Here is an 18879-nt window from a genome sequence, read left to right as displayed (position 1 = left end):
ATTCATTGATGCTGATTTTAACAAGAACAAATGTACACAAACCAAAAAGAAAAATCTCAAGTACAAAAATATATTAAAGGAAGGTAAACCGCAATGACAATGAGAATTGAGAATGAATGAATGAATGAAAGAGAAGGGAATGAGAAGTTCATTCCACTGTATTTCTGAGCGGTATGATATCCAGAGTGTTTTGCTCAGCCAGTCCTTTAGCTGCAATAACTTTGGGGTTTATTGCCACACTTTTCGAGGTATTGTGAGTCTTAAAAATTCCAATTAATCTGTCCGCCATCTCAAACATGTTGTTCCGCAGGGAGATGATGATAAACTGTGCGTTTTTTGTTTGCTCCTGAAAGAAAAGTTATTTGTGTTAGCACGTGGTATTTCAGAAAGCGCTGCAATGTACTGTATACTAAGCCATAATTTGCATTTAAGAGCTGAACTATACTAAGTTTTAAAATTAAGCATTAGTCTACGCTACAGTCAAAAATCAAACACATCTGGGGACTGGATTCTCCTTGGGGAAAACACAGGCAGATTTGGAGCAAAGTTCAAAACTACAGTTGCAGGCAGGGATTTTCAAAGCCTTTCCCTAATTTTAAGTAGTTAATCATAATTTTGGCCCTTCTAGGATTATTATACTTGGGATCATTCTGAAAATTCTAAGTTTAAATTAGCAAGCAGAACTGCAGCAATGTAAATGTTTGCTTGACTTCAATATGGTGATGAGGGAATTTTTAAAGGCATGACGTTAAAAAAGCCACCACACTGCTAAAGCCACAGCTCAAAGCAGCCTACGGGAAACAGCTCACGCTGGTGAAATGGAAGAATAAAACCAAGGAATCTCGGTTACCTCATTTCTGAAAAGCATCACATTTAGCAGCTTAAAAACTACACAGAAAGCAACATAAGCACCTTTCTGGAAATCTGCTTAGTATATAGTTACCACTTAATTATTTGAAAATACTCTGTCACTGCAGATTTTCAAATCTGGCCATAATTGTGTTACTGCTTTGTCTCTTCTGGCAAAGGAGAAAATATCTTGGAAATATTTCATTCTGGTAGGTACTGTGCAATACTTACATATATGTAAAATGCCACAATAGAGACATTTTTGAAGTCAAGTGCCGCATCAATCTCATCCATAAAATAAAGTGGCGTTGGCTTGTAATGGTGAAGAGCAAAAACTAGAGCCAGCGAACTAAGAGTCTTCTCTCCTCCTGATAAGTTAAATATCTTCTTCCAACTTTTCTTTGGAGGCCGAACACTGAAAGAAATTGGAGTTTGTAACTTATTTCTGTTCGCGATGAAAATAAGTTTGTTGTGCGAAGCAAGTCACACGACTGGAGGGAATTCTTGGAAGGCACGGACACAAAGAAGCTCAACTAATACCATGGCTGAGCTGCTTTGAGGCTCTGAGTCCTGCACAGCCGAGACGGAGCAAATGGGGTTATTTCTGTTCACCAAGGAGTAACTCCCTGCGTGCAGCAGTGACCTGGGCAGCTGAGGTTTGCCTGAACTCAAACACTCTGCTGTTTTCTGTAGGAACTACTACACTTTAGAAGAGCTATTTAATTATCTTTCCAAAGTGCTATTCTGCTCTTCAATAACAAATATACTCTTAGGACCATTTATGGCTGAATGGTCTCCAGTTCCCAGTGTGATTGACACAATTCCCCAGGCAAAGTGAAACGATCTGGGAATGAAGAAACCCTGAGAAATCACTTCAGCAAAGTCCAATTGCTCTTAGTTAATTCATTCTCTAGGAGAAATCAATCATTGTTACCCAATGCTAAAGAAGTCGTGGCTTCTGTCAGTATCTTGCCAATTTTTGCCAAGGGGGCTTGGCTTGGTGATAATCAACTAAAAATTACTTAAAAAGCAGGTTAAATAAAGGAATACGATAAATAAGAATTACAGCAATAATAAAGTGTTTTGACAAACCTAAACATGATTCCCTCCGAGAAGGGATCCAGACTGTCCACGAGTTCCAGTTCCGCATCCCCTCCCAAAGTCAGCATCTGGTAGTTTTCCTTCAGTTTATTGGTTATGATGTTAAATCCTGCCATGAATTCATTCAGCCTTTGTTTCCTCAGATCTTCAAAAGCTTGTCGGAACTTGTCTCTCTCATTGGTAACTTCATCCAGTTCAGCCACACGCTTCAAGTACAGCTCTTCCTGGAGGAAAAATAATCAAACATAAGCTCCTAGAAGAAAGATTTTCTTTGTCCCCTAGATGAGGGGTGTACCGTGTTATTGCACCAACAGGCAATACAATGTATGAAAAAGAGGAATCCTACTAATGTAAGGTAATTAAACTTACCTTCTTCTTGTATTCTGCAATCGCCCCAAGGTTGGGTCTCTGCTCGTGGCACTGGGCTTCCAGCAGCGCAATCCGTTTGGTGATAGCGTCGGGATCCTCGATGGCCTCGAGCTCTGCTGGACTCAGCACTGGAAGCTCTTCAGGTGGTTTGTCTTCTATGGAGTGCAGCGATAATTTGGACATCTGAAATTCAAAAGCAGTTAATAACGAGGAAATCGCCCCTCCTGATGTCATAGAGCATTAACAACTATATACTTTGGGTGTTCAAGATTGAGGAGACTCTGGCAGCAGCTTTGCTGGTGGGGTGGCTGCCCTCCTTATCCTCATATTAACGGGCTATAAAGGGCACCGTGCGCTGCGAGATCATCTGCTGGTCTATTCAAGATTCAAATACAAAGTAGAAAGGACGTAGAATAAAAGGTTGATGTGAGTTTAGGAGCTCCACGCACCCAACCGGCCTTTCCTCCGAGTGGGCCTCCCTGAGTTTTAGTTACCAACATCCTACTCCTCTCCACTTCTCTCACCTCTGAGGGTGCCAACCCTTTAAAAGCATTTGTAACAAGTACAAAGGGGATACTCAGGCACAAGAAGTCTCTTGGTTGTCATTTGTGACCTACGTATTTTCCCCTCATTGCTCTTAATTACTCGTAGTGTTATATCAGTGATGGTTATCCTACCTACCGTTCTTTCATAAATAAAACATAAACTTGGAAAGCTATAGAAGCTAAATAATTTAATTCATAATTCATCCATAACCTTGTTTGCAAATGAGGAATTAAAAGACTGAAAGCTCATCTTTTTTAGGGTTGATTTTTATAGAATAAACAACAATAAACTGTGAGCTCACTATGAATTTTCTCCCAGATTTTCCGTTTTCTAACTTGTTAACATATGAACCTTTTACGACGTTACAGTTGAAGTTTTAGGAACTAAACAATTTCCTTACCTCTTTTTGCCAGTATTTAATCTTTGACTGGTGTGTAGAAATATGACTATCAAGTTGATCAATTTTAAGCTTAATATTAAGAGCTTCCTTCTGAAGCGCGTGTTCATCTTCTTTAAGAGTTTTAATCTCCTGGATTAAACTGCGCTGCTCGTCCTGAACGGCCGGCAACTTTTCCTGAACACGAGTGACAAAACCAGTGCATTAATCTACAACAATGTTACCACTTCTTTGGGTTCTAAAAAAGAACTTGCTCTCCGCCATCCCAAGCACTGGTGAAAACAAATACATCTTGTTGTATTTAGATGAACTTGGTCCCAGAATTCTGGAATGACTGAAAATACGCTGCAGTTTCTATTTTCATTCCAGATGTGATGAAAAGTATCCTACACGGGGATGTTTTTAGCTAAAAGGCAGTTTTGGAGAAGGACAGTTTCAAAGCAACAGCTTTATGTTAAAGAATTTCAGCCGTCCTGGTTGTTTCCGCACTCATATATAAATCTAGATGGCAAACTAAAGTCCCACATAACTGAGTAAAGTTTATTTTTAAACAAGAGTTTTAAAACTAATAATTTATTTGGGGAAACTTGAAGTTTTTTCTTAGCTTCAGAAAATTAGGTCAAGATATATGTTCGGGTAATATTATAAAAACCCCGCACCATTCCCATCCCCAGCCATTGTGGAACATCCTCTGCAGATGTATGACAATACTTGGGTGAGAATAGAAGGATATAATTAGGATATTATAAGGCCATAAATCATCATCCCGGTTTTACCTGGAGACCAAACCCCTTCCCAGGACTGGTTTAGCCCCTGTTTTTTCTCCCCAGCATCTGCATTTAAAAGTCACCTTTGATTCATGATTAATCAAAACCACTGACTTTGTGTGAACTCACACAATATATCGCAAGATACAGAAAAGAACCTTCTTTGCTGTTTTAGCCCCATGTGAATTTTTGGAGGACGTGCAGAAAATAACTGAGAAAAACAATACTTTAGACCAGCCTTGTCAAGTGTGAGGCTTAAATGGCAAGGCGGCCTTTTCTTTTTAAATAAATGAAGGTACTATCAGTTAATGCAAACCACAGTTTATCTACAACGGATTTCACAGACTGCGTCCTCTATGAAGAAATCCACTGAATGAACAGGACACTTACTTCAGCTTGCTTGCAGTCCTTCATAACCTCAGTGGCTTTGTCTTCCAGCATCGTCAGCTCTTCTGTTAAGTCTTTAATTTCTTCCTCGTTACTCTTAATTTCCTTCTCTGTGCGCAGAACAGCATCTTGAGATTTCTTCAGGTTTCTGAAGGGGTACAGAGATGTTTGCACAGCTCACGTGGCGGCAAATGGGACATAAAATAATCCAGAAACACAATCTTATTTTAAAGATGGTTCAACAGCTGTTGACGACCAAAGAGGAAATGCTGATTCATGAATGAACTCTCACACCCCTGAGCTATCCAAATAAAACAAAGTTGGCTTAAACACTTAGCAGACAGGCCACGCTAAACAACTCAAATTGTTCTCTCAGAAACAGTTTTGACATTTGTTCTAAGTATTCGCAACATATTGTTAAGCCAACATAAAAGACATAGCACGTTTTATTTCCTGACGTGCCCCGTAATGAGTCTCTTCAGATCGGAACTGCTCCGCTCTGTGACAATTAAGGGCTGGTTTGAATCTTTATCCTGAAATATTGCATTTTAGTGACAGGCAAATACTATTACAGCAGAAAAATACCGATTAGTAGTGACTGTTAAAGTGCACATTATAAATTAGGCAGACCCTGCGCTGTGCCGCACCTGCTCGCTGTCTTGATCGCCACCTGGGCTTTAGTGACAGCCGAACAACAGTCGTCTATTTCCTTGGTGATCTTGTGCAGTTTGTCCTGTTGTGTTTTCAGTTTCTGATTATTGATCTCCATTATGAGGTTATGCAACCGTTTCACTTCGGTTTCTATTTTCCCAGCTTTCTCGGCAGCGCTGTCATAATCTGTTGATAAAATTGAGTTGATGTCATTATGCTGTCCCCAGGGCCACTGGACTGCCGCAATACATTAAGATTTAAGCGATAAAAGCTCTGCTGTATTAATATATTGAGAATTGCACACATTTCTTGATACTGTGATTTATTTATTTATTTATTTATTTTTACTGTTGCAAAAAGAGAAATACCACTCACATCTTTCTGACGCTGTTATACTACCAAAGCTTTTTTTGGTGTCAACCAAACATACATAGAGCACTTAAATTCATGAGATAGCTTCTTATATACTGTGCCAAACTGATTCTTTGCATTTATTTAAAGGGAAAAGGCTCAAAAGGGTTAAGTTGTAAGAAGTGGCCACTAAGTGTTGTTGGGTAGCTGGTGTTACTGCACAGAGCCCACTCCACCCCCAGGGCAGATTCGTTTTCTTGTTTAGCTCATCCTGAAAACTCAACAAAACCATCTTAATAATAGTGTGAGCAAGGAATTAAAGCACCCATACTGTTCAAAAAAAGAGAATTGTGGGGGGAAGGGAATGATGTTTTCCTGTGCTTATTTCATTCCCTGAGCAAGAAATACAAAGAAGCACCCAGGGCTTAATTTACTACGCTACCAGTTACTTCAGAGAAACTGTTATTCAAGTTTTCAAACATCTTTCACAAGAGAACTGGGGTCCGGAGTGTCCGCACCAGAACACAGGGTATTCGTTTCCCAGAGTCACGTAGCAGCCCAGTTAGAGCACAGCAAAAGCTGTTACTAGATTTTAATATCATTACCCTCCACATTAACAATTCTTACAGCCACAAAAGTCTACCTGAACATAAAAAACACTAAATGGATGTTTTACTTTAGGTTGACTGAAACATGAACTTGAACAATCGCAAAAAAATAGGGGGTTTTCACTCTCTAATCTCTTGAAGCACCTTTTATTCCCCCTGGCAGAAAAGAGGTTCCAACCCAAGATACAGAACCGCGTTGGAAGCTGAAAGAACAAAGCCGTCACCGTTCATTCCTGTATTAGTAAATGCATGTGACTACAGTTTTTATCTAGAAACCCCTCTGCACAAAACATACCTTTTTTATAACCAGCAAGGGTCTTTTCCAATTCCTTCTGTTTGTTTTTGTCCGGAGCGGTAGCAATTACGTTTGCTTCAAGTTCCTTAATTTGGGTTTGGAGATTCATTTCTTGTTCAGCTAAACTCTACAGAAAACACACTTGTGTTAGAATCCTGCACTTCAGAAAGATCCCTGTCATTAACAAGGACGACGTTAAGCTGAGACTAAGGAATTATCCCCCTGCGTGTTCATGGAAAAGCCAGATATCGCCTCAATAATCAACTTGTTCACCTGGATACTCGCTGTGTACTTCTCCAGAGTATTTCTCATCTCCCGAACACCTTGTTGCAGGGTTCTTATGGCTTCTTCAAGTTCGGATTTCTCCTCTTCATACTGCACTACTCTCTTAGAATCCTTCTGCAGCTGCGATTCCATTTTATTGACCTGCACAAAAATGAGACACGATCATTTGTTTAGTGTCGCCGCTACAAACCAAAGCAAGATCTCATTCATGTGCTCGACAGTGACCTCTTAAAACACGGGAAGAAAGTGGAGGGAAAACTTGAGCATTTGCTATAGCCGGACAGAACGTGGAAGCTGACTGCTGGAAATATCAACTGTAACCGTGAAAAACAAGAGGAGCACACATAAGAAAAAGTAAGCTGAAGAATTCCTGTCAAAATAGCTCTTAATGGAGAAGTTTTTTGAAGGAAATAAAATAGTTCAAGCTTGAATGGCTTAAGTCAGAGTAGTGAAGGCAGGAGGCATTTTTACTATAGTGAAGATTTGATACATGTTGGTTTTTTTGTGGTAACAGTGTTAGGAAGAGAAGCTTTTCCTTGTAGTAACTGGTAAGCGACCAAGCCTTGCAGTTCACCTTCAAGCGCAGAAGGAGTTTTCACCTAAACGATACGAATCTACTGTTCCTGTGTCCTCAGTGCTCAGCAAATATCCAACCCTTGCGCTGGCTCAGAGCTCTCAAGTTTGTTCTCCTGTGGGGAGAGGACTGATGTCGGGAGCCGTGGTTTACTACACAGTTACACAGAGGAGCTTGTCTTGGAGTGGTATTAACACTTTGAGAGTTGATCAGCAGATGCCAGGCAAAAAGGACACAGGCTACACCTGCATTCAATATAATTACAGACTACAGAATTCAGGAAAAAAAGCAAGCTGTATCTGGATATTCCAAAGTATTCTTGAACTTTGAATTTGAAGGAAAGCTGCCACTTTTCCAAGGACATCAAACAAAAGAGCAAACCTGTCCCTATTTGTGTGTGCTGCTTGTGAGAACAGCGGTTCCAGCTAAAGGGATTGGACAGATGATACACAAGTATGGGTTTTATGAATGTAAGAAGTGACAGCCCAGTGAGAATATCTCAGGTCAGAAAACCACCCCATCTGTAGGATGTGTGAATGTCCTTGGGCCTGGTCTGTGAATGAACGGGAACGTAACTGAAACAAAGAGAACATCAGTGTGGTGTGTTTTTAACAACAATTATCAGAAAAACATCTCATGTAACCTCTTAGTCCAGGTCCGTATCTGTAAATCCTCTAAATTGTCACTGACTAACAAAGAAGGCCTCAGCCCCGCTTAGCGCTCCGCTCTGCTTGGCTCGGCACTCCTTCCTGAGCAACATCTGTCTGCATCCCGTTGTGCGTCATTTCCAATCGCCGCTCTGCTCTGCAGCTCAGCAGCTCCTTACGATCCATGTCTTCCACATTCTCAGCCCTACCTGGAATCTGTTCCCAAGCTATCAAAGGCAGCACTACGAGACTAAAAATTAAGTAATATGGTAGCTGGGCTGTGACCCAGTGCATTTAAAAGCAATAGACCCAAGCTAACACAGTGAACTTTAGCTTTATAGATCATAGTTAATGTATCCTGCATCACAGACTGTTAACTAGTCACGCTGACTTAAAAGGACATAGCACGTGTGTATGAACTCCCAAAACATAAGGAACTTTGATGAAATTCCACTTTTCACTAAGATTATGTACTAACCTCTTCTTCAGAAATATCCGTTACGACTGAGGAACCCATTCTGCCCTTCATTATTTTACCCCCACCACCAGTCATTGTTCCTAAAGGAAGAGAAATGAAGTCAGCGAGCTAATTGTGCTTAGGTATTATCTATAAAGCGCTTAAAATATAACGGTAAGTTTGCATTCCAATACCTGACTGTTCAATGATTTGTCCCTTCAGTGTTACCACCCTCCACCTCTGATCATATTGGAATGCTACTCTGGTGGCTTCTTCCAAGTCGTTGGCTACCAGCGTGTCCCGCAAGGCGAAGTAGAAGGCCAGGCGAACCTTCTCGTCTTCTACTGTCACCAGATCAAACAACCGAGGAATATTTTCAGGAGTTTGGATTTTTTGAATTTTTTGTTCCCATACAGTCATCTGCATTAAAAAATATATATATATGCATGAGAGATTCCTTAGGATAAATTACAAGGTCATTTCTTTTTTCTAAAGTGTGTTAAGGCTTTAAAGCAAATGCAATCATACTGCAATTAACAGTAAAGCTTCCTTGGGGATCCTACTTACTTCGGCATAATTAAAATCTCACTGTTCCCTTTCATAGTTTACTTGGATTATCAAATTTGCAAATATAAAAATACAAAAGACACACCAAACCTTTGTTGTACACATAGAGGTATCTAACAAGCCTTGTAATTCGCTGTAAGTAAATATTACCATTTGCTAGTAGAATAGTCTAAGGTACCATCAGTCTATTAAAACGTTTTAGATTTTAGCTTTACCTGTATTAATATGTATACAGTGTAATTATTAATGTAAAATGCACATTCATACACATGCATATTACTATGTTATACATCTACAGTATTAATACTGCGGACATTAGGGCAAATCAACAATCTGTTTTGCGGACGTGCTCGTACTTACTTTGTCCAGGGCTATAAATGTGGCGGCTCCGACTCCTCCCGCCTTCAAGAAGTTCACGCATTTCTGCGCAGTATCGATAGTATCAACGACGATGTTGTCCAAGGCCCCGCAACAGGACGAAATAGCAGCATCGTACTTCTCGCTGATGGCTCCCAAATCTCCCTAAGGATTCAGGAAGGGGGGGAGGCAGAAGCGCACCCGTTAGCTCGGCGTCAATGCTTTGTCTTGGTATTAAGAAATAAATAACAAAGACTTTACACAAAGTGAAATAGGATGAAAGCAAGTTATAAACCAATTTTCTGTGAAAGAGCTTCATCAGTTTGTAAAATACCAAACCTGTCCTCCCCTGCACTGCTAGTTCTGTATTTCTAACGTGTTTTTACAGTAGAAGAGCTTCAAAAACGGTGCTTCTGGTAGAACAGCATGGTAGAATTGGTTTGTTTTCTGCAGACAAATGTTCTATGTTACATACCAGCATTTTAGCAAGGCCTGACAAAATCATTTAACGTGTTCAGCGTGTGGTTTTACCACAGGTCAGCCAAGCAGGACCCTGCAAGTCCCGTGCTGGTGTGTGTCACCCTGCACTGAGCTGAGAAATGGGAACAGGACAACAGGCGTATTCGTCACCTTTGCAAAGTTGTGTGTCTCCGCAGATAAAGCAGCGTGTGGGTTATCCCCCAACAGACGAACCTCGCGCTCCTCTCTGCGGCGAGTGATAACGGAGCATGAGGTGAAACACACACCAGCTGTACTAGACAGTGGTCCGCTGCTCTTTGAACTGTATCCTTTCTTAATAAATCTATACAAACATCTCTTTTAAATAAGCGTACATTAAATAAACTGAGTTTTCTGAGGCAGAGATACTTCTCCTTGGATGAGCAGGTGAGAAAAAAAGGGAAAACTGCAGAATGCAAAAGGAGCACTTTTATATTTACACTGATGTGCGTGTACTGTTCTGTGCTAGTGAAAGAAAAGCAAGGTAGAAGTCTAGCTCAGCTGCAAGCTTTTAGAACTTTAAATCAACACTGCTTGGCAAGAACTGAAAACCCTCAACATTTTGCTATGACACAGCTTTCCTTGGTCTTCTGAAACAACCATCTTGCTCTTTTTGATTGGACACGTTTGCAAGTAAAACAAGAGGAAACAAACAGCAGAGATCACCCAATTTCATACATTTTGAAGCAAAAATTTGTACAGCTCCACATTGTTTCAAACAAGTTGTAAGATGTTTGAAGATGTTTCACGGCAGCTCTCCCAAGCGTGCAGTCACCAATTGATTGTAAACTCTACTCCGTGGTACTTGTCCAGCATATATTAATATCCGTTCCTAACGGCCAAGGGAATCGGAATCCCTTTCTCACAGCCATTGCCTTTCCTTAGCGCTGAGTAGAGGAACCTCAGTCTCTTTTCAGTTTATAGCTACTCCTTGGGATTTGCAGCCCCCTGTCCAAATTCCCAGGGAAGTGAGGAACTCCACCTTTCACTCGGTTCCTATAAAGTTTAAGACTAAAGGTATAATAGGCTTTTAAAATTTACCAGTCTCCCATAGAGTCCAGGAATATTTCCGGATTTCTTCTGCTGCAGCAGAGCCTGAAGCACTTTTCCCCGACTGCGACTCAGCGCTAACGAGCTTTTGGCTTCTTCTACTTTTTGACGCAGATTTTGAACAAGATTCTTAGCGTTTGATTCTTCTCTTCCCAGCTTCTCAAGCGCCTTCTCTTTCTAACGGTGGAAAGACAGACATCGTCTTAGCCTCATGAAAACGACAGTATTCAGGGAGTCTCAGGTCCATGATTGCGTAGACACTGAAACCAGCCACTGAAAAGCAGATTTAGCAAATGTTCACCAGAAGAAAGGTGGATGTTTGGATACTTTGGCTTGTATTTAGTGCACTTTGATGCAAATAGACAGCTTGTGAATTCACAAATCAGGCTTTGAACAACATAGCAGGATATTTTTTCTTCGATGAATGAGAGAGGAGCAGGAGGTGAAGTGCAAAGAAGGCTCAGAAACACAGCTATTTATTTATTTTAACATGTCTCGTTATGATAATTAAACCACCTCCCTTGCAGGGATACAAAGGATTTAATTTCAGTGCTTAATGTTAACATCTACTTAACTTCAACTAAGTTTGAAAGCAAATACTTTGCCAATTAACTATTAGGATATAGGTTTTAAATGTTGTTTTGCTCGAGACAGCTTTTCATTTCTTTTCACCCGTTATTGCCAATAGAAGAGTGGTTTGTGTGCTGCAACATTGTGTTGTAACTCCAGGAAATCACACACAAAAATCAAGTCTCACCTCCTTCAATTCCTGTTCAGCTTGGGGTAATTTTGTCCCTATGTCTTTGATGGCAGCTTTCCTTTCCCTCAGAGTTTCGGAAGTCGTCATCAGCGCCTCCTTGGCCTGGTTCAGCTGCGCCAGGGCAGAGTTGTGCCGGCTGAGGTAGATGTCGAGCTCCGACTGCGCCACGTCCATCCTGGAACGCGCTTCGTTCACCATTTTACTGAACTCCATAAGCTCAAGCTCTTTGCTCTGCAAAAATGGACAACGTTCCAACTAAAACCAGACAGCTGGGGGGTTTACTACATCAACTGCACTGTGTGAAATAAAAAGTGGAAATGGGCACGGTCCTTTACCGGCTCTCCTGTCAGCAGAAAACAGTTCCGTTGTCTAGAAAAACACGCATTTCTTCATTTATTAACATATTCTGTATGGAAATAAGGCATTTTTCATAATTATTAAAAAACCAGGGAATTATCATAGAACATATCCATCCAAGCTTTGTATCCTTTTCTCAACTTCAAGTTGGGAGGAGCTGAAAATAACCCCCCAAATTTCCAGGATAAATTTCCGGCCTCCGGGTGCTCGGCGATGGGAGAGCTCAGCTCAACAGCAGGAACCAAGTGTAATCGGAGTTAATGCACAGGCACATCACAGCTCTGTGAAAGCCTTGGGACACAACGTTTCAAAATCTGCTTATTTACTTCAGTGACAGATTGACTCAAACATTTGGACAGAAGAAAATGAAAGTGTGTTCAAATAAAGGAAGCGTAGTGAACGATATACTTGATGACACATGATTTAGCTTGGATTATAAATGCAAAATCAACTTCCCAGTTGGGTTCCATTGCAGTAACACACGAAACAGTGTATTTGTCATATCGAACAGCATCGTGTGACTGTTTCATTCCTAAGGGCAAAGTTACACATCAGTTACACATCAGTATACTGAGTCAAAACAGTTCAAACCTGTTTTTCTCCCTGAAGTCCTTGTGTTTCCTCCTTAAGGCTCTCCATAACCTGCTTGAGTTTCTCTTCTTCTTTCTCTTTGGTCTTTTCAAGAAGCTCTTTCTTAGATGTCGCTTCGCTGATGGCTTTTTCACTAGCGGAAGGCACGTTTTTCAATTCTTCTACCTACACGAGGAAAAGACTTTTAACTTTCCCACTGAAACAAACCAGTTTGGCCTTATTTTTAAACCCTGCTTTTCGAGCGCTGTGTGGAAGTCAAATGAAGCGTAAGCACTAACGAAGCTCATGCGTTTTTGTAGAATTAGCTGCACTGTGGCTCTAGCAAGAGGCCGGGGATTTATTATATTGGCAAGGCTTGTTCAGTTCCAGAGAGAAACAAGCCCGAGCAGTGAAAGAACGTAGCTTTACGTGTAAGAACTCAAGTCTTTGAGTCAAATAAGGTTTAATTCTTCAATACCTACTTCCAGAAGGCCACTCTTGATCCAAAGAGTGATTTAAGATCTACAACAGCCGGCGACAACCAGCTTGGTAAAATAGATCCATTAAATTAACTAGGGAAATAGGAAAGAAAACTGGTTTGAAAAGGTAGTAACTGTGAGAACAGGCGATATTCCTGTAATCTCAACAACCAGGAGAAAAAGGTGCTTTCCAAGCCACGAGAGCCCCAGCAGAGCCGAGGAGCGACAGCAAAGCTCCTGACTTGGCCTTTAGGTGCTGCTGCCCCGTCCCCCACAGCGAGGTGTGCGAGGAGTTTAAGGGAGAATAACGCATTTCTTCACTAAAAGATGTGCAAACGAAACCCCTATTTGATTTAAATGACATAAAATATCCGATTAAAAAAAATTCAAAGCGTATTTTTCCCTCTTCTTTGTGGCACAAAGTGCAACTGGTGTCCTTTGCTGTTTTACCCCAGCTCCGCAAAGACCTTCTCACCCAGAGCAACCAAACACATTTCAGTCAGTAAACCAAGCTGCAGCTCACGCTACCTTTTCTTTGTCCTTTTGAAGCTGCTTCTCCAGTTTTTTAGCTTTGCTTTTGGCATTTTTGAGATTTTCCCTCACTTTAATGTCCTGCAAATCCAACTGAGTAAATTTCTCTTTATTTTCCTCTATGAACTTGGTGATTTTAGTGATTTTCCTAAAGGGAAAAAAGAAAGAATAATGTATTCCATACCCTATAAAAATACCGTCAGTACATCTTGGCTTAATATGCATTAGGAATTTAAACCAATACTACTCAGTTTTTGTGAAAAACAACATCCAATACTTACTATATTCAAAGCTTTTTCTGAAAATCCTAATAGCACGTATGCATCACATAGAAACCACAGTACTCTCAGCTCACCTAAAGTACTTACTTTTAAAGTACTTACTTACTTATACCTAAAGTACTTACTTTTCAAGTTCTTTTAAAGCTTTATTCTTGGTTGTCACGTCCTCTGCAAGTTTACCGCTCTTCTCATTAACATCTTTTGTTTCCTCGTTAATTTTTTCTTTCTGCATTTCCAAATCATTAATTCGTTTCTTGAGGTCATGGCTAGAAAACAAAACCCAAACCTCCACGTTTTTCCACAGAGCTAATATTCATTATGAACATATATTTTCCATCTTAAGTGTAACAAAGTGATTAAGTATTAAATCCTAATACCCATTATTGAGCGACCTGTTCATTTTAATAGAAAACAGCAAGGAAATCAAACTATTGAGACACTTCAGATGAAAATAGTCTTCAAGTGATCTACTTTCTCAGTTAAGTATAAAGCTGGAAGAGATTAATTTGCCAGAGTGCTTTGTAACAAGCTGGCAAGCAGGTTGTGTCGGTGGTTTTTTTGGCGGTGGTGGTGATTTGTTGTTGTTTTTAAGGTTTTTATGGAAATGGTCTCCATTGTGAAAGATTTAACTTCATCATTTGAAGAAATCCCCAGCCACATATTATTTAACTACTTTAGAAGGACTGATACAACTGATAAGGAAAGCAAAATATTTCCAGCTAGAGCAAGTTTGCTGATGACGCCAAGCTGGGAGGAGTGGTGACACACCAGAGGCTGTGCTGTCATCAGAGACCTGGACAGGATGGAGAGCTCAAATATAGCAAGGACAAGTGTAGAGTCTTACATCTGGGCAGGAACAACCCAGGTTCCAGTATAAGTTGAGGAATGACCTATTAGAGAGCAGTGTAGGGGAAAGGGACCCGGGGATCCTGGGGACAGCAGGGTGACCATGAGCCAGCACTGGGCCCTTGTGGCCAGGAAGCCAATGGTACCTGGGGTGTATTTCAAGGGGGTTGGTTAGCAGATCAGAGAGGTTCTCCTTCCCCTCTGCTCCGCCCTGGTGAGACCACATCTGGAATATTGTGTCTAGTTCTGGGCCCCTCGGTTCCAGCAGGACAGGGAACTGCTGGAGAGGGTCCAGCATAGGGCAACAAAGATGATTAAGGGAGTGGAACATCTCTTTTATGAGGAAAGGCTGAGGGAGCTGGGGCTCTTTAGTTTGGAGAAGAGGAGACTGAGGGGTGACCTTATTAATGCTTATAAATATATAAAGGGTGAGTGCCATGAGGATGGAGCCAGGCTCTTCTCGGTGGCAAACAATGATAGGACAAGGGGTAATGGGATCAAACTGGAACACAAGAGGTTCCGCTTAAATTTGAGAAGAAACTTCTTCATGGTGAGGGTGGCAGAGCCTGGCCCAGGCTGCCCAGGGGGTTGTGGAGTCTCCTTCTCTGCAGACATTCCAACCCGCCTGGACATGTTCCTGTGCGACCTCACCCAGGCGTTCCTGCTCCATGGGGGGATTGGACTGGATGATCTTTTGAGGTCCCTTCCAATCCCAAACATACTGTGATACTGTGATATGAAACCAGTTGAACACCACAACTCCCACATTAAGGCCAAACCCAACCCTTGGAGGAGTACTTACATGTAGTATTGACAGATACAATTCTTTTCTTTAAACATCTTGTTTTCCAAACAGAGAAATTCGATGGCCGCGTTCTTGTCCGCTTCCAAGGCATCCTTTTCTTTTTCCACCATTTTCACTCTATTTAACTGGACAAATCAGAGTCAGATCTGACTTTACCGCCAGTAGCACATGAGGAGAAAAACCCCAGACCCTTCGCAGCCATGCACCCTCCGTGTTCGACAATTAACCCTCCAAGGCAATTTAGTGCTCCGAGCTTTCTGAATTTACACATCACCATTTCCACAGCAGAGACTGGAATTTTAGGGCAATTCAAACAGTAATTTAAAACTAAACCAGGATCCTACAGATACTGGGAACAGCTCAGGCAAATCAAGGAAAATGCAGGTTAGAAATAGAGGAGTTAGGTACAGACAGTCCATATATGTTATTTTCTGTATTTCAGCCCTTAGAATAAGCCTTTTTAAGTTAATTCCTGCAGCTACATGTCTTCTGCTTTCCTTCCCAGCCTTTAAAAGAAGTCTGCAAAATATTAGGATTTACCAAGTAAAAAGAACTTGGATATTACTTAGTACTTTTGAAACTTAGTGCATAAATAAAAGGGTATGACAGCAAGTGCTGGAGTAGATCTACATGGCTGAAATATCTAATTTTCTGTATTTTGAAGGCTCCTCATCCAGCTGTGTGAACGTCACCTCACCAATACTCTCTCCTTTTCTTCACATGTTAAAGCTTTCTCTGCTGCTTCTCCTATTTGCAGATAAAAAGTCCTACGTGACGTATTCTGATAACGATAACCTGTTTCTCTGTTCAGCCTCAGAAGCATTTAACGCACGTGGACACAATCAGTGTTCTGCAGGCAAAATCCCGTGTTCCAACTCAAGCATTCGAACATTTGGGAATCAAAAGCCAACCACATTGTGTTTAAAGAAAGACAAGTGCTGACTGCGCATTGCTTTTCAAATCCAAACAGCAGATGCAATAAACAGAACTCAACGTTTCACTGTAGTTGTAGATTGCCAACTTTTAACCAAGTCTTTACATTAGCAGTTTTTCCACAAAATCCAATAACGAAACATTGCATATTTCGTATTTATAATTCAAACAAACTCTCCCCGCTCACCTTTTCTCCCCTCTGCTCGTTTAAAAGCTCAGTTCTGCGGCACAGCGTCTGGATGGGCTCTTTGAGTCGTGCAGATCCTATTAAGTCTTCCAAGTACTCCAGCATGCCTTCGTCGTGTTCCGTCTGCCCCTTCGGCTTCATCATTGAGATCTGTTCAACTTCCCCCTTGGAAAAGAACAGTTTGTTTATATATACATATCATTTCTTTTTTGGAGGGGTGGGAAGAGCTGTAAAAAGGAACAAAATAATACAGTAATCAAAATTGACTCTTCAAAGTAGCGATATATTTGGGAAAACAAAGATCAAAATGAACAGAGATTTCCTGCCAGGAGTGTGTGGCCGTGAGGGCCGTGAGCAACAGCTCCTCTTCTGAAGCCAATATTCAGGACTAAACATTTTTTCATTTTGCTAAAGATTCAAAATTTACTTCCCCAGCCTAAAAACAAAAAAGCAGAAGAGAACAAAGCATCCTCTCTGGGTTGTGTAGCAGACGACAGGCTTAGGGCAGCTCCATCAGGATTGCAGTCGCTGGAGGGTTCTCTTTAGAAACAGAAGGTCCATAAAATCATACCTGATGGGTGAAATGGACTCGTAATTCATACAACTGAGAAATATTTTTTTGAAACATAAAAACATTATTTCAGTGTTTGGCTTCCTTCATCTTCCTTCATTCATTGGGGAATGACCTATTAGAGAGCAGCGTAGGGGAAAGGGACCTGGAGGTCCTGGGGACAGCAGGGTGACCATGAGCCAGCACTGGGCCCTTGTGGCCAGGAAGCCAATGGTACCTGGGGTGGGTTAGAAGGGGGTGGTCAGTAGGTCAGAGAGGTTCTCCTGCCCCTCTGCTCTGCCCTGGGGAGACCACACCTGGAATATTGTGTCCAGCTGTGGCCCCTCAGTTCCAGCAGGACAGGGAACTGCTGGAGAGAGTCCAGCGCAGCCACCAAGATGCTGAAGGGAGTGGAGCATCTCCCGTGTGAGGAAAGGCTGAGGGAGCTGGGGCTCTGGAGCTGGACAAGAGGACACTGAGGGGTGACCTCATTAATGTTTACAGATATATAAAGGGTGAGTGTCAGGAGGATGGAGTCAGGCTCTTCTCGGTGACAACCGATGATAGGACAAGGGGTAAAGGGTTCAAATTGGAATACAAGAGGTTCCACCTATATTTGAGAAGAAACTTCTTCCTGGTGAGGGTGGCAGAGCCTGGCCCAGGCTGCCCAGGGGGGTTGTGGAGTCTCCTTCTGTGCAGACATTCCAACCCGCCTGGACACCTTCCTGTGTAACCTCATCTGGGTGTTCCTGCTCCATGGGGGGATTGCACTGGGTGAGCTTTCCAGGTCCCTTCCAATCCCTGACATTCTGGGATTCTGTGATCTACAGCACTAACTATCATGCTGAATAATAACAATAATTTGATTTTTTCTTTTAATAAGAAAGATTAAATGGAGACAACGACAAGGACTGTTTATTTTACAGATACTATCATTAGACCCTGTCAACTTTTTATGCTTAGGACAGAGTCACAGAAAACCTATCAAAACACAGGCTATATTTTGTAAATTACACAGTCATGTATCATAAGGTGAAGACACGAAACTGAATATACACGTGTTCAAATGGTCTCTGGAGCAAGAATAGATGCTGCAAAAATTAAATAAAGAGACCAATGAGTAAAAACTACTCATCCCGCAAAAACCTGTGTAGTCAGGTACACGACAAGAGACACTTATTTGTAAACTGGTCCTTTGGGACCCATTTTTTAATGCATCAGTTTTTGGCCCGGTGAGCGGGTGTGCAATGACCCCTAGTGGCCCTGGAAACACAAGATTTTGCAAAACAAGACTTAGAATTTATGAAGATAAGTCTTTCCTGCAGGGAATTCCCTTGTTAGGCTGAAACACACAGGCAGAGGTTTTGGAAAAAATTCAAATTCGACAAGTTAAATGCATCTTAACTTTTATTTTCTGATTACTGCTCCTAAAAAGCAGCAGCATGTTCGACAAGATAAAAATAAAATTCAACCCAACTCTATTTTTACTTCTTTACGCATATAAAAAAAAAACCCTATTAGTTTCCTAATAATTGTAGTTGTTTCCATACAATTGAAATTACACGTTTGTTCCATCACCACAAAATCATGATTTCTCCACCAAGAACCACCTGCTCATGGGCAGGAAACTGTCACCTCAACTTCTGTAGAATTGTCTTAAGTGTCTATTTTGTTTCTTCTTGCATTAAAGCGTTTTGTTCAAGGGACTTGAACGCAAGCCCTATGGGGAGAGGCTGAGGGAGCTGGGCTTGTTTAGTCTGGAGAAGAGGAGGCTTAGAGCTGAGCTCAGCACTCTCTAGAACTACCTGAAGGGCAGTTCTAGCC

General features: G+C 41.4%; 1 protein-coding gene across 9 annotated transcripts in view; it reads right to left on the bottom strand.

Moving 5' to 3' along the window:
* Window positions 1-56: 56 nt before the first annotated feature.
* The window catches only part of SMC4 (structural maintenance of chromosomes 4), a 34987-nt gene continuing 16164 nt past the window's right edge, over window positions 57-18879 (bottom strand). For all 9 annotated transcript variants that reach the window (XM_065073440.1, XM_021294152.2, XM_065073444.1 and 6 more), the window contains 19 exons: window positions 16506-16670; window positions 15383-15510; window positions 13860-14000; window positions 13451-13601; window positions 12465-12629; window positions 11514-11747; window positions 10748-10933; window positions 9212-9373; window positions 8479-8704; window positions 8306-8385; window positions 6595-6747; window positions 6322-6448; window positions 5064-5253; window positions 4420-4564; window positions 3266-3439; window positions 2320-2502; window positions 1942-2174; window positions 1081-1264; window positions 57-346 (listed from right to left, as the gene is read on the bottom strand). In XM_065073440.1, the coding sequence (XP_064929512.1) occupies window positions 149-346; window positions 1081-1264; window positions 1942-2174; window positions 2320-2502; window positions 3266-3439; window positions 4420-4564; window positions 5064-5253; window positions 6322-6448; window positions 6595-6747; window positions 8306-8385; window positions 8479-8704; window positions 9212-9373; window positions 10748-10933; window positions 11514-11747; window positions 12465-12629; window positions 13451-13601; window positions 13860-14000; window positions 15383-15510; window positions 16506-16670 (3225 nt within the window). In that variant the 3' untranslated portion in view covers window positions 57-148. The remainder of the gene's footprint in view (window positions 347-1080; window positions 1265-1941; window positions 2175-2319; window positions 2503-3265; window positions 3440-4419; window positions 4565-5063; window positions 5254-6321; window positions 6449-6594; window positions 6748-8305; window positions 8386-8478; window positions 8705-9211; window positions 9374-10747; window positions 10934-11513; window positions 11748-12464; window positions 12630-13450; window positions 13602-13859; window positions 14001-15382; window positions 15511-16505; window positions 16671-18879) is intronic.

The sequence above is a fragment of the Columba livia genome, chromosome 9 (assembly GCF_036013475.1).
Source record: "Columba livia isolate bColLiv1 breed racing homer chromosome 9, bColLiv1.pat.W.v2, whole genome shotgun sequence".
NCBI classification, from domain to species: Eukaryota; Metazoa; Chordata; class Aves; order Columbiformes; family Columbidae; genus Columba; species Columba livia.
Note: the sequence above shows the minus strand (reverse complement) of the source record. Positions and strands in the feature narration are given on the sequence as shown.